General features: G+C 38.0%; 2 protein-coding genes across 3 annotated transcripts in view; one reads left to right on the top strand and one right to left on the bottom strand.

The window, feature by feature from the left end:
- DNAJC1 (DnaJ heat shock protein family (Hsp40) member C1) overlaps positions 1-16,322 on the top strand; it is a 231,150-nt gene that overhangs the window by 127,763 nt on the left and 87,065 nt on the right. The window lies entirely within an intron of this gene.
- On the bottom strand, positions 761-895 carry LOC143677814 (thymosin beta-4-like). The gene has a single exon (XM_077154290.1). It carries the CDS (start codon positions 893-895, stop codon positions 761-763), a length of 135 nt encoding a protein of 44 aa, XP_077010405.1.

The raw sequence follows: 16,322 nt of genomic DNA on the forward strand, positions 1-16,322 counted from the left end.
ACACGCAGGTTATTTCTCCCAGAATTTGCCCAGGCTTTCGTCAGTGACTGTCTCCAGCTCTCTGCATCAGAAGAGAAACACTTATATATCTAAGTAGTAGGAAAATTAGGTGGAAAGTGAGATGTAAAAGGTTATTTCTTGTTATTTTATAATTGTCTGACATTTTTGTAAGTTGTTGGTGTTAATTAAAAAAAAAAATCTCTGAACAATATAGTTAAATGATTTAAACCCAATAAGCAGATGTCAGTTTTTTGTGGGAAAACCATTCATATTTATGATTAATAATTTTAAAAAAGTTATAATCACTTGTTAGGGAAGCCTTACACCATAAATAGAGCAAGCTCTTTTTTTTTGTTTGTTTTAAAACTTATTTGCATATTTTAAAAATTGTGTATTCCAATAATTAAAATCATTTGAACAACAAAAAAATGGCATTCTGATTAGATTGCTTTTTACAGCTTGTAGGATATCTTGGACCAGCTTTCCTTTTACTCTAGATTCACTGTTGCCCTACCCAGTTTCTTCCTTCACCATCCCACAAGTTCTTTTCCTTTCCTGCCAGTCAGACAGGCAGATGGGAGAGGCAGGCACAGCCTTCCTTGTCAGTAGTTCTTGATTCTTTGATATGAAAAGAGGCAGCACACTTATTTAAACTTGATCCAAGAAGCTCTTTGTATCTTACAAGATTAACAGCTAAAAAAGTAAACTAGGAAGGCAGTGCTTGCGGAATGTACAGTGCATATTGGCAGTGCACACCTCATTACAATTCGCCTGTTTGCTTCTCCTGTTCAGTCATTTCTTTGGAAGGCAGTGGAGTTTTCTCTTGTGTTTCTGCCTTCTTCAGTTTTGACTTCTTGAATTTCACAATCTCAGCCATATTGGGTTTATCAGGCATTGTCGTAGAGGAAGCGAGAAAGGTCCAGTCTGCGCAGTGGCTGCGGCCGAGTGTCCCATAAATATAGCAAGCTCTTTTAGAATAGAATCTTGTGCCAGTTACCTAGGTCCCTGAAAAGCACATCTTTCCAAAAGTACCAGAAAACTGTAAAATGACTGCAGTTAACAGGGCCAGAGCTGAATAAAGAAAATGGTCACTTAAAAGTGGTAGGATCTTGTGGCACCCTGGTTGGCCGCATTCTCACTCGTCTCGGCTCTGCCTGGAGCTGGCCCACACTTCCAGAGTGGATCCTTGGTCCTGGTTCTGGAAGGAGCAGGGTAACCCCAGGGCACATCCTGGGACGCTGTGTCTGAGCCAGTCAGCCTGGGGGCCTGGGGACCCTGCTTATCCCAGACCAGCCCTGCCTGTGGAAGGCAGCTCATTGAGCTCTCCCAGAATGCTGTGGGAGAGCCAGCAAGTAGCTTCCTAGGAAAGGGCCCGGGCCAAAAGGAAACTGTTTCCTAGCGAAGGGGGAATATTTTGGGGAATTTCCTGGTCACACACACAAACCCAAGATGAGATATGTGTGCAGAAAGGACTAGAGAGGCCCCTAAGCTTTGACTTTAAATGATTCTCTAAACTCGTTATATAGATAAGCCCCAAAGAGTGTGCTTGCACAAGTTAATCTCAAGACTGGGAAGGCACGTGCGCTCAGGTATGTGTGTGTGTGTGTGAGTGTGTGTGTATTAGCTCTGGGCATTCAAAGAAATCTCTGTCATGACACTAGTTGCATACAAGCTTAAGGAACACATTCCCCGGAGTCTTACATTCCCCAGTGATAACACGTTAAAATGTCAAAATGTCCAGGTTTCAGCAAAAGGTTATAAAACATACAGAAACTGGAACTGATGGCCCAGGAAAAGGAGAAGACTAAAGCCTTAGAAGCCATCAACAAGGAGGACATAACCTGGGACATTCCAGACAGAGACTTTACAAAAATGGTCCTAAATATGCTCAAATAGCTAAAGGGAAACATGGACAAAGAACTAAAGGAAATCAGGAAAGCAATAGATGAACACAAAATGAAGATCACTAGAGAGAGAAATTATGAAAAGGAGCCAAACAGAGCTGATGACCACAGTTACAGAAATTTAAAATTCCCTAGAGGGGTTCCACAGGAGATTGGAGCTGTCAAGAAAGAATCTACAATGGCTGAAAACCAGATTTAATGAAAAGCATTGATATACACATAAAAAAGTTGCTCAGCAATCTCCAAGCATGATAAACCCAATTAGACCCGTAATGTGGTATATTATAATCAATTGTTGAATGTCAAAGATAAAGATAAAATCCTGGCAGCTGCAAAAGAGAAACAGTGTGTCACGTACAAGGGAGCCTCTAAGTGCCAATTTCTCATTGGAAACCATAGAAACAAGATGTTAGTGGGATGACATAAGTGAAATGCTGAAAGCAAAAGTAATGCCAACCAGGAGTTCTATGTCCAGCAAAAGTGTCTTTCAACAATAAGGGAGGGATTAGGACAGTCCCAGATAAAGAAAAGCTGAGGGACTTTGTCACCACTAGACCAGCATTATATGCTAAAGAAAGTTCCGCAGGTTGAGAGGAAAGGACAATATAAAAATAGTTTGAAGGCACATAAAGAAATAAAGATGAGGGTAATGGCAAAGGTAAATATAAATGCCAGTACTCTTGTATTTTTGTTTATAGCTCCACTTTTTACTTCCTACAGGATCTAAAAGACAAATGTATAAAATGCAATAATAAATCAGTGATTTTGAACTCATGATATAGAAGCAGGTAATTAGTGACAAGAACTTCTTAAAGGTGAAGGGGATAGAGGCATTTAGGAACATAAATGTTTGAATATACTATTCAAGTTAAGTTGGTATCAAAGCAAATGAGATTGTTTCAAATGTAAGATGTTAAATTTAAGCCCCAGGTTAACTACAAAGGAAATATTGGAGAATATACAAATTCATAGAGATACAAAGTGGAATCGGGGGCTGGGGAATTGTGCATAATGAGTGTAGCATTCTCTTTGGGGAGATGGGAAAGCTTTAGTAATAGAAAGTGGTGGTGGTGGTGGGGAGTAATGCAACCCAGAGAATGTGATTAATGCTTGGGAGCGGCTGAGGTGGAAAGTTTAGGTTGATCATGTTCCCACAATAAAGTACAAGAAACGAAAGAGCAGTTAAAGAGACATTGACAGTAAAAGGCAATAGTGATCCAGGATGGGATCTAATAAGGAAGGAGAGAAGGCTTAAAAGGACATTGCTGGGAAATGAGAATAAATTGGAACACAGACTGTATGTTTATATCAATGTTAAGTTTCCTGAACTTGATAACTGCACTCAATGAGGGATACATAAGGGAACAGGAAATGTACATGGCAGTGTTAAGAATTCGAGGAGCATGACGTATACAACCTACACTCAGGTGTTCAGAAAATGGAATGATGAACAAAGAGACAGATAGATGGATTTATAGTTTTATGGGTTGATAACTAGAATGTTATGGCAAATGTGGCAAAATGTTAAAATTGATAGATCTGGGTATGGGGTGAGGGGCAGGAAGAGTCTGTGGTAGTTCTTTGTCAGAATTATTTTGTAACTGTCCTGTAAGTTTGAAAGTATTTCAAAATAAAAAGTTTAAGAAACCAAACAACACAAAATCGTTCCTTTCTCCTCCCATGTGGCTTAGTGTCCCTGTTTCACAGTATTTTATGTAGGTGACAGGACTTTCTTGTTCTGTCATCAGCTCTCCCTGGGCCTCAGTGAATAAAATAAAAAGTAAAACCATTCTTTAGTTCCCTTCCTACTGAAGGCTATGCCCTGGTTGAGTTTATTATCTAAGCTAAGTGGGCCTGGTGAGGGCCACGGGGGAAGGCCTGAAAGAAGATGCGCGTCTGGAAGCCATGCCATCTTCCAGGCAGGAAACCTAGTCCTACAGTTAGCGCTGCACTTCGCGCTTCGCCATTTTACTTACTTGCTGACTCTGGGGAAAAGGAGTATTTAAGAGTGAACGCATTTCCAGCCATTTAAATGGAAGCATTTGTTTATTTCCCCTTTTCAAATTTGAGAGACTGTTTTGTTTGATAGGTGTTTGGTTGTGCTGTTGAGGTGGTGTTCCAGCTGCATGGCCAGGGCCACTCGCGCCTCTCTTCCGCTTTCCCACTGTGTAGATCCAGTGCAGCGAGTGCGTCCCAGGCAGGCAGGGTTGGGGTTTATGGCCTTGTTTTTAGTGTGACGTAGTTGATTGGGACTTGATGCAGTTTCGTTTCTAATGGTGGATGTGTCTCATAACTGGCTGTCAAGGTCTCGTTTGAGTGGGCTCCAGCACATAGCTCCTTGGGAAAATGGGGTTTTGTGACTTTTTTTTTTTTAACTCTTTAGATAAATCTCTGTGTTGAGGAAAGTATAAAATTTTCACTCTGACTGATTCATCCATCCCTCAGTATCTATAATTGTCTCTAGGATTTACTGCTGTAAATAATAATGTAGATTTTGCTGCTGGTGTTTAGGAAATATTTGCAACATATAAATACCAGCCTGTTTCCTGCTCTTTTTATCAATTTCTTCTCTGCCTATGTTATTAAGTCATCTGTTATGATACTACAGTCGTTTACTCTATTACTTTTCTGTTCTTGCCTAAGGAGATGACTTTAAACCTATCAAAATGAGTATCTTTCCCATGTCTTAACAGAACAGTAAGAAACTTGACTACGTTGGAGTATTGGTGGGACTTTTGTTTTTTTTTAATTTTTTTTATTAGTTTTAAAATTAAAAAACATATGACAACAAAGAAACACAAACATTCTTAACATATGATCATTCCGATCTACATATATAGTCAGTATTTCACAATATCATCACATAGTTGCATATTCATCATCATGATCATTTCTTAGAACATTTGCATCAATTCAGAAAAAGAAATAAAGACAACAGAAAAAATTCATATGTACTATACCCCTTACCCCTCCCTTCCTTTTTTAATTAATTTATTTTTTATTTATGATACATAACCACATATAAACACAAACATTCTTATCATATGATCGTTCCGTTCTTGTTGTATAATCAGTAATTCACACTATCATCACATAGTTGTGTATTCATCATCATGGTCATTTCCGAGAACATCTGCATCAATTCAGGAAAAGCAATAAAAAGAAGACAGGAAAAAATTCATGCATACCATACCCCTTACCCCTCCCCTTCACCGATCACCAGTATTTCAATCTACTAAATTTATTTTAACATTTATTTCCCCTATTATTTATTTATTTTTAATCCGTATGTTTTACTACCCATTGGTAAGGCAGACAAAAGGAGCATCAAACACAAGGCTTTCAAAACCACACAGTCACACTGCAACAGCCATGTCGTCATACAATTATCTTCAAGAAACATGGCCACCAGAGCACAGCTCCACATTTTCAGGCAGTTCCCTCCAGCCTCTCCATTACATCTTGACTAACAAGGTGATATCTATTTAATGCATAAGAATAACCTCCAGGATAACCTCTCAACTCTGTTTGGAATCTTCTAGCCACTGATACTTTATTTTGTCCCATTTCGCTCTTCCCCCTTTTGGTTGACAAGGTTTTCTCAATCCCTTGATGCTGAGTTCCAGCTCATTCTAGGATTTCTGTCCCATGTTGCCAGGTAGGTCCACACCCCTGGGAGTCATGTCCCACGTAGAGAGGGGGAGGGCAGTGAGTTTGCTTGCTGTGTTGGCAGAGAGAGAGAGAGAGAGAGAGGCCACATCGGACAACAGAAGAGGTTCTGTTGGGGGTAATTTTTAGGCCTAATTTTAAGTAGGCTTAGCCTATGCTTTGTGGGATTAAGTTTCATTTGAACAAACCCCAAGATTGGAGGTTTGGCTTATTGCTTTGGCTGTCCCCACTGCCTGTGAGAATATTAAGAATTCTCCACTTGCAGAAGTTGAATTTTCCCCTTTTCTTGGTGAGACATTTTTGTTGTTAGATCTTCAGCTATCTAAAAAACTACCTAGATTGAACTGTTTGATTGTTAAGAACAGGATTTTCTTTTTTAAAGCTTTTTATTGTAATTCATCTCATAACCTAAATTTCTGTTATAAGCTCTGTTTGTTACTCTAGGAGTCAACATATGTATTTATCATTGAGAGTACTAGCTTGCCACTGAATATTTCAATTATTCATTAGTTTACTCTTTAATAAAATTAGTTGTTTGACATAAACTTTCTAAAGCATTTTTATGTTTTCCAAATAATTTGTGTATGGCATGTAGATCTAGACTATCTGCTGACTCCATAAGGTAAATTTGAACTTTGCCTACCATAAATCATGTATTTTGCTAAGTATATTAAAGACATTTATCCCATTAAGGAAAATTTCAAAAAGAAATTGAAAACTTTTTCTGACCAATGTCTCTTAAGAGAAGATACCCCAATGAGTGAATTACTGTATGAAGCTATTAAAAATAATCTTTAGGGCTGTTTTGATCATCATGAGATAAAGGACCAAGTGATTTGACAGCTCAGAAAACTGGAGATTGGTTCACTATTTACATGTTTGGCATTCTTACTTTACTAAAATTTTAATTTTAAGTGCATTAAAATTGCCTGCTCTAAATATTGACCAAATACCAGTATTTTTCAAGAGTCTCCCAGAGATCTAGCTTTTTTTATAGCACTAGAGTTCAGAAATATCAAATCTGTAGATCTTCCCAACAAAATTACTGGCTTTAAGCCATCACCCACCATTGTCACACATTCTTTGGGTCACAATGCCCCCATGTCATCCCTAACACAAGTTGCTCAGTGGAGTTGGTGTTAGTTGGTTCCCCTCCTTGGGCCAGTGTGGCAGCTGTGGTCTCCGATGTGACAAACAGCCCACTGGCAGCTACCCTCTCTGCCTGCCAGGTTCACCCCAGCACTGCCTCCACGTGCTCAGGCTCACCTCCCAGGCAGAAGTGCTGCCCCTCCCTCCAAAGTCCTGGCACCTCATAGCTCCTGGAACTCCCCCCTCCACCATCAGCTTACCTTTCCCTCAGTACTTCCATTTATTTACATTGGTTTTCTCCCCTTTTCCCCACCATTTCATGCATAGTGAAACCTAATGGCTTCAGTAAGCACGGTTTACTTCCAGTCAGGGACACACTTCTTTTAAGCAGTAAAAGTTTTCATGTCCTGCTATATTAAATTCTCAGTAACTCATCCTGCTGTAGTAGCTTTCTCTGAGTGGGAAAAGAGAATGATCACAGCTTGGTTTTAGAGCTTAACAGACGAAGATAATGTGAAAGCACAAAATAAGAAAAATGCCCCTGTGTTGACTAAAATGTGTACACAAGATTTATATGCCATTTTGGATACATGGCATCAGTACATACATTGAAGGAAGATAGATAACAAAGCATACTGTGAAAATTAAATGAAATATATATGTAAAAGTGACAAACACATAATAACTGCCTTTGCTGCGCCCCATAGGTTTTGATATGTTGTGTTTTCATTTTCATTCGCCTCGAGGTATTTACTAATTTCTCTTGTAATTTCTTCCTTGACCCACTGGTTGTTTAAGAGTATGTTGTTGAGCCTCCATGTACTTGTGAATTTTCTGGCACTCTGCCTACTATTGCTTTCCAACTTCAGTCCTTTATGATCTGAGAAAGTGTTGTGTATGATTTCATTCTTTTTAAATTTGTTGAGACTTGCTTTGTGACCCAGCATATGGTCTGTCTTTGAGAATGATCTATGAGCACTTGAGAAAAAGGTGTATCCTGCTGTTGTGGGGTGTAATGCCCTATAAATGTCTGTTAAGTCTAGCTCATTTATTGTAATATTCAAATTCTCTGTTTCTTTATTGATCCTCTGTCTAGATGTTCTGTCCATTGATGAGAGTGGGGAATTGAAGTCTCCAACTATTATGGTAGATGTGTCTATTTCCCTTTTCAGTATTTGCAGTGTATGCCTCACGTATTTTGGGGCATTCTGGTTCGGTGCATAAATATTTATGATTGTTATGTCTTCTTGTTGAATAGTTCCTTTTATTAGTAGATAGTATCCTTCTTTGTCTCTTTTAACTGCTTTACATTTGAAGTCTAATTTGTTGGATATTAGTATAGCTACTCCTGCTCTTTTCTGGTTGTTATTTGCATGAAATATCTTTTCCCAACCTTTCACTTTCAACCTATGTTTATCTTTGGGTCTAAGATGTGTTTCCTGTAGACAGCATATAGAAGGATCCTGTTTTTTAATCCATTCTGCCAGTCTATGACTTTTTTTTTTACTTTTTTTTATTTTTTTATTAACGGAAAGAAAGAAAAAAAGAAAGAAAGAAATTAACACAACATTTAGAAATCCTACCGTTCTACATATGCAATCAGTAATTCTTAACATCATCACATAGATGCATGATCATCGTTTCTTAGTACATTTGCATCGGTTTAGAGGAACTAGCAACACAACAGAAAAAGATGTAAAATGTTAATATAGAGAAAAGAAATAAAAGTAGTAATAATAGTAAAAAAAAAAACCCTATAGCTCAGATGCAGCTTCATTCAGTGTTTTAACATGATTACTTTGCAATTAGGTATTATTGTGCTGTCCATTTTTGAGTTTTTGTATCTAGTCCTGTTGCACAGTCTGTATCCCTTCAGCTCCAATTATCCATTATCTTACCCTGTTTCTAACTCCTGCTGGACTCTGTTACCAATGACATATTTCAAGTTTATTCTCGAATGTCCGTTCACATCAGTGGGACCATACAGTATTTGTCCTTTAGTTTTTGGCTGGACTCACTCAGCATAATATTCTCTAGGTCCATCCATGTTATTACATGCTTCATAAGTTTATCTTGTCTTAAAGCTGCATAATATTCCATCGTATGTATATACCACAGTTTATTTAGCCATTCTTCTGTTGATGGACATTTTGGCTGTTTCCATCTCTTTGCAATTGTAAATAACGCTGTGCAAATGTCCGTTTGTGTCTTTGCCCTTAAGTCCTTTGAGTAGATTCCCAGCAATGGTATTGCTGGGTCGTATGGCAATTCTATATTCAGCTTTTTGAGGAACCGCCACACTGCCTTCCACAGTGGTTGCACCCTTTGACATTCCCACCAACAGTGGATAAGTGTGCCTCTTTCTCCGCATCCTCTCCAGCACTTGTCATTTTCTGTTTTGTTGATAATGGCCATTCTGGTGGGTGTGAGATGATATCTCATTGTGGTTTTGATTTGCATTTCTCTAATGGCCAGGGACATTGAGCATCTCTTCATGTGCCTCTTGGCCATCCGTATTTCCTCTTCTGGTAGGTGTCTGTTCAAGTCTTTTTCCCATTTTGTAATTGGGTTGGCTGTCTTTTTGTTGTTGAGTTGAACAATCTCTTTATATATTCTGGATACTAGACTTTTATCTGATATGTCATTTCCAAATATTGTCTCCCATTGTGTAGGCTGTCTTTCTACTTTCTTGATGAAGTTCTTTGATGTACAAAACTGTTTAATTTTGAGGAGTTCCCATTTATTTATTTCCTTCTTCAGTGCTCTTGCTTTAGGTTAAAGGTCCATAAAACCACCTCCAGTTGTAAGATTCATAAGATCAGTCTATGACTTTTGATTGGGGAGTTCAGTCCATTAACATTTAGTGTTATTACTGTTTGGGTAGTACTTTCCTCTACCATTTTACCTTTTGTATTTTATATATCATATCTAATTTTCCTTCTTTCTACACTCTTCTCCACACCTCTCTCTTCTGTCTTTTCGTATCTGTCTCTAGTGCTCCCTTTAGTATTTCTGGCAGAGCTGGTCTCTTGGTCACAGATTCTCTCAGTGACTTTTTGTCTGAGAATGTTTTAATTTCTCCCTCATTTTTGAAGGACAATTTTGCTGGATATAGGAGTCTTGGTTGGAAGTTTTTCTCTTTTAGTAACTTAAATATATCATCCCACTGTCTTCTAGCTTCCATGGTTTCTGCTGAGAAATCTACACATAGTCTTATTGGGTTTCCGTTGTATGTGATGGATTGCTTCTCTCTCGCTGCTTTCAAGATCCTCTCTTTCTCTTTGACCTCTGACATTCTAACTAGTAAGTGTCTTGGGGAACGCCTATTTGGGTCTAATCTCTTTGGGGTGCGCTGCACTTCTTGGATCTTTAATTTTAGGTCTTTCATAAGAGTTGGGAAATTTTCAGTGATAATTTCTTCCATTAGTTTTTCCCTTCCTTTTCCCTTCTCTTCTCCTTCTGGGACACCCACAACATGTATATTTGTGCGCTTCATATTATCATTCAATTCCCTGAGCCCCTGCTCATATTTTTCCATTCTTTTCCCTATAGTTTCTGTTTCTTTTTGGATTTCAGATATTCCATCCTCCAGTTCACTAATTCTAACCTCTGTCTCTTGAAATCTACCATTGTAGGTTTCCATTGTTTTTTTCATCTCTTCTACTGTATCTTTCATTCCCATAAGTTCTGTGTTTTGTTTTTTCAGACTTTCCATTTCTTCTTTTTGTTCATTCCTTGCCTTCTTCATGTCCTCCCTCAATTCATTGATTTCGTTTTTGAAGAGGTTTTCCATTTCTGTTCGTATACTCAGAATTAGTTGTCTCAGCTCCTGTATCTCATTTGAACTATTGGTTTGTTCCTTTGACTGGGCGGTATCTTCAATTTTTCTGGTGTGATTTGTTATTTTTTGCTGGCGTCTGGACATTTAATTACCTTAATTGGTTTATTCTGGAGATTGCTTTCACTTATCTTACCTAGGGTTTTCTTGCTAGATGAGTTTGTTGTCTATCTGTTCATTGACCTTCAGTTCAGCTTTTTCTGGCCCTCTAGCTTAAGTTTTGTTTATCAGAGGGTTAATTTTCAGTTCTTGTTTTCTTGTTTCTTGTCCTTTTTGTAAGGTGCCTTTTCCCTCCCCACCCTTAGGAGGGTCTACATAGGTATTACAGACTCCAGCCAGGTTTTCCCGGACTAAGCTGGCCTCCTTTCAGGGGAAAGGAATCACCTGCATCAGTTTTCCCTGAGTGTGAGACCCAGCAGGTTGAAAGACTTTCCTGTGAAGTCTCTGGGCTCTGTTTTTCTTATCTTGCCCAGTATGTGGTGCTTGTCTGTCTGCGGGTCCCACCAGCAAAAGATGTTGTGGCTCCTTTAACTTTGGAAGGCTCTTCCTGTGTTCTGGAGACTCGCAGCCGGTCCAGCTGGGCCAGACTGGGATACGCTGTGTGTCTGGTCACTGTCGTGGCTCTGGGAGCTGTTCTGTACTGTTTCTGGTTATTTAGCAGTTGCTCTGGAGGACGAACTAAAAACGCGCATGCATTCCTAAGCGACCATTTTGGCCCCCCCAGGTTTATTTTTTATATAAGGTGTCTTTTCCCCGTATCCCACCAAATTATTAACATCTTATAAAGTGCCATATATTTGTTATAATTTATAAAAGAAAATTGTCATATTTGTACAATTAACTAGAGTCCGCCATCTACAATAGGAGTCACTGTTTCACATGTTTTATAATCTAACTTTCATCCTATTAACATACACAGCCCCAAACTTCCCATATCAACTACATTCACACACATCATTTAGCACTGTTAATAACATTCACAATAATGTGCTCCCATTTCCAAGCATTTAAAATCAACCTCAGGGGGTGCAACATTGAATTCTTGCCTGCTGTGCAGGAGATCCAGGATTGATTCTCAACTTATGAACTTCCAAAAAAACAAACAAGCAAGCAAACAAAGAAAGAAAAAAATGAAACAAACAATAATTCAACAAATGGTGCTGCAATAATGGGATACACATATGGAAAAAGAATGAAATGTGACCCCCACCATACAAAAAAAAGTTCAGTCGAAATTCTGTACAAATTAAGTCCAATTTTTGTTAAATTTCATTTATTTCTGCTCCAATTTTTGTTATTTCTGTTCTTCTTACTTTGTGGTTTAGTTTACTGTTCTTTTTCTAACTTCTCCAGGTGTTCACTTAGGTTTTTGAGTTAATTCTTTCTTCTTTTTTTTAATGTACGGATTTAGGGGTTTAAATTTCCCTCTCAAAAGGTCCTCACTACATCCCATAAATTTTGACATGTTGTGTTCTCATTTTCATTCATCTTGACACATTAACTGATATATCTTGCAATTTCTTTTTTGACCCATTGATTGTTTTGATTTTGAGTTATTGATTTCCAGCTTCATTCCAATTTGGTCAGAGAAAGTGTTTTGTATAATTTCAATCTTTTAAAATTTATTTGAAGATGTTCCAAGATGGTGGATTAGTGAAGTGTGAAATTTAGTTCATTCTCCAGAGCAGCTAGTGCTGATGCAGGTGACACTTTCCTCCTTGAGAAGAGCTCAGTCTGGTCTGGAAAAATCTGACTGGAGTCTATAATATCTATGCAGAGCCTCTTAAGAATAAAAAAAAAAAAGGCTCCATATAGGCAGGGCAAGAAACAAGAAAACAAAAACTGAAAAACTTGATTCATTAAACAAAACCTATGCTAGAGGTTTAGAATAAGCTGAACTGAGTGTCAAAGAACCGATAGGGAACAAAGCCACCCAGCAAGAAAATCCTAGGTCAAACAGTGAAAACAATCTCCAGAATAAACTATTAAGAAATTAAATGCCAAGACATCAGATTTAGATTTCAAGAGGCAGAAGAAAGGATTAGTGAACTGGAGGACAAGACATCTGAAATCTGACAAGCAAAAGAAAATATAGAGAAAAGAATGGAAAAATTGAGCAGAGACTCAAGGTATTGAATGACAACATGAAATGCAAGAATATATGTGTTGTGGGTGTCCCAGAAGGATAAGAGAAGGGAAAAGGAGGAGAAAGATTAATGGAAGAAATTATCACTGAAAATTCCCCAACTCTTATGAAGACTTAAAATTACAGATCCAAACAGAATGAATCCAAATAGACATACTCCAAGGCACTTACTAATCAGAATGTCACATGTCAAAGAGAAAGAGAATTTTGAAAGCAGCAAGAGAAAAGCAATCCATCACATACAAGGAAGTCCAATAAGACTATGTGTGTATTTCTCAGCAGAAACTATGGAGGTGAGAAGACAGTGATATGATATATTTAAGATGCTAAAAGAGAAAAACTGCCACCCAAGAATTCTATATCCAGCAAAACTGTCCTTCAAAAATGAGGGAGAAATTCAAACATTTTCAGACAAAAACTGACTGAGAGAATTTGTGACCAAGAAACTGGCTGTATGAGAAATACAAAAGGGAACACAAGAAACATATAGGAAAAGACAAAAGAGAGAGGTGTGGAGAAGAGTATAGTAATGAAGACTATTAGTAAAGATAAAAAGAGGAAAAATTAGATATGACATATAAAATCCAAAAGTCAAAATGGTAGAAGAAAGTACTGTCCTTACAGTAATAATAACTCTAAACTTACCTTTAGTTCTATAATGTCATTCAAGGACTGGACTGTATTTCAGAGGTGGCTGCAAAACTTTTTTTTGCAACCATTTCTCTTACGATGACTTTTTGACCTGAACTTTTTAATGACAAATTTATTTTCTCCCTAGAAACCTTCTACAATGGAAACTGCTTAAAATCAGTTTTACGAATGTCAAGATAATATTGATAATTAAATTTTTAAGTGGATCTTTTGTTAAGCCTTTACATCGTACAATTAATGACTGCTATCACATCACTTGCTCTCTGCCACCTTGAATCTTCCCGCATCTGTGTTGCTTTGAGATCTGAGAGTGCTTTCCCTTCCTAACCACTAACATGCCACTTGGTCTGGTCTGACATCGTATTATTGAATAGCTGAATACTATTCCCTGTGTTTTTGCCCTGTAAATTTGGGTGAAATACTTCTGTCTTAATAGGATTATGATGTCATATAAGGCAGATACTTAGATAAATTAGATTTTTTTTTTTGGCAGAGGGAAGGAGATCATTGAAAAATAAATCATTGTCTACTAAATGCTTCCCAGAAGTAAATTAAAAATTTTTAGAGCAGTTGTGCATTTTCAGAAGCATTGTTCAGAATATACAGTTCTCATATACACCTAGACATGCAGTTTTCCCTATTAACATTTTTCATTACTGTGGTAACTTTGTTACAGTTGATGAAACAATATTATTTTAATTGTATTATTAACTGTAGTCTTTGGTTTACTCTAGGGTTTACTCTTCAGGTTAGACAGTTCTATGGATTTATTTTATTTTATTCTGATAGCATAGATTCAACTCAAAATTTCCCATTTTAACCACTTTCTGGTGTTCAGTTTGGTGGTGCTGTTTATAGTCACGGTGCTGTGCTCACATCACCACCATCCACGAGCAAGACTTTCCATCTCCCTGAACAGAAATTTTTTTATCATTAAGCATTAAATCCTCACTCCCTTCCCTCACCCCTGCCCACCCTCCCCCATATTCTAATTTATGACTCTATGAGTTTGCATATGCTAATTATTTCATATAAACGTCCTTTGTACCTGGTTTATTTCATGCGCACGATGTCTTCAAGGTTAGTTCTCTTTGTGGCATGTCTCAGGTCTTCATTCCTCTTTACGAATGAATAGTATTCCATTGTATGGACACGTGCTGCATTTTATTCATTCTACTGTTGATGGACGCTTGGGTTGCTTTCACCTTTTGGCAGCTGTGAATAATGCTGCTATGAATATCAATGTGCAAAGATGTCTTCATATCCCTGCTTTCAGTTTCCAAAACTAAATTTTTGATAATATTTAAAGTATAACTAGGTATACCTAGGTAAATAAAATAAAATAAAAGCAAAGGTCCATATTGGTGTCTGATCTTCCATTGTATCAGTACTATTTTTTAGGAAGAATCTGAGATATCATTCTTATGTTATAATTAGCTGGTCACTTATCTCCTATTTGTAGTCTACCGTAAACAATTTGATGGTTGGATTCCTGTCCTTTGTATCTTTATATCCACGACAGTGTCCTTGTATAGGGTAAATGGTAATTGAATTGAATTGTTGAATTAAACTGATCCCACCAATTTGCTTCACTCAGTCACTCAATAGTCATTACATATTCATTGCCTTCATATGTTTTTCTTTTAAGGACATTTTTTTTTTTTTTTTTTTTTTTTTTTAAAGGAAAGACAGAGAGAAGGAAGGAAGGATAGAAGGAAGGAAGGAAGGAAGAAAGGGAAACATCTTTAAACATTTTCTTGTTTTATTGTATTCTGTTTCTCCGTTTTTGTTACATGGGCTGGGGCCGGGAATCGAACCGAGGTCCTCCGGCATAGCAGGCAAGCACTTTGCCCGCTGAGCCACCGCGGCCCGCCCTAAGGACATTTTTGTTTCCATCATTTTAGAGTTCTTAGGAGTATCTGACCATATTCACAACTAGGAATAATAGAGGCAGGACTGTAGTTTGATCATGGATTAGATTCAAGTTGTTGGACCAGAAAGGCAGTTTTCCTAGTATTAATCTTTCAAGGACAGTTATTCTAACACAACAGTATGGATAGTATTGAGAAAATAATAACTATCTTTGCCAAAATAAAATGTCCAGGAGGCCAAGGTATATCCCACAATGCCAGTTTATTAATTTGTCAACTGGATCAGACCATTCTCGAATGTGGTTAGCATGTGCCCTTCCATGGTTGATTTATATGGTAAGCCAAATTATATGCAGAAGACCCTTTACCAGTTGTTCTGGTTTGCTAGCTGCCGAAATGCAACACACCAGAGACAGATTGGCTTTTAATAAAAGGGGATTTATTTTGTTGGTTCTTCAGAGGAAGGGCAGCTAACTTTCCACTGAGGTTCTTTCTTACGTGGAAGGCACAGGATGGTCTCTGCTGGTCTTCTTTCCAGGCCCCTGGGTTCCAACAACTTTCCCCGGGGTGACTTCTTTCTGCATCTCCAAAGGCCTGGGCTGAGCTGCAAGTGCTGAGATAAGGAATGCTGAGCTGCTTAAGCTGTGCTACATTGCGTTCTCTCATTTAAGCACAAGCCAATTAAGTCAAACGTCACTCATTGCAGCAGACATGCCTCCTAGCTGACTGCAGATGTAACTGGCAACAGATGAGGTTCACGTACCATTGGCTTGTGTCCGCAGCAACAGAACTAGGTATGCTCACCTGGCCAAGTTGACAACTGAATCTAACTAACACACCAGTATACCATGAAAATTACTTTCTCATGATCTGAAGCTACTCAAAGGAGAAAGTGAATTTTTAGAAGAAAGGCATATTAAATAAAGACACAAAGGCAAGACATCTGGAAGCACATTCAAGATGAGATATGGTGAGATGAGATGGTGGACCAGTGTGTCTAGATTCTAGATCGTGGTGGGAGTACAGTATGAGATAAGACTGTAAAGAACATGATTCAGTCCTTAACACTATCTTTCTTTACAGTCTTATCTCATACTATATTCCCACCAGACTGAACCATGTCCCCACAAAGACACGTTCAAGTCCTGACCCCC

This window comes from Tamandua tetradactyla, chromosome 1 (assembly GCF_023851605.1).
Source record: "Tamandua tetradactyla isolate mTamTet1 chromosome 1, mTamTet1.pri, whole genome shotgun sequence".
Lineage (NCBI taxonomy): Eukaryota > Metazoa > Chordata > Mammalia > Pilosa > Myrmecophagidae > Tamandua > Tamandua tetradactyla.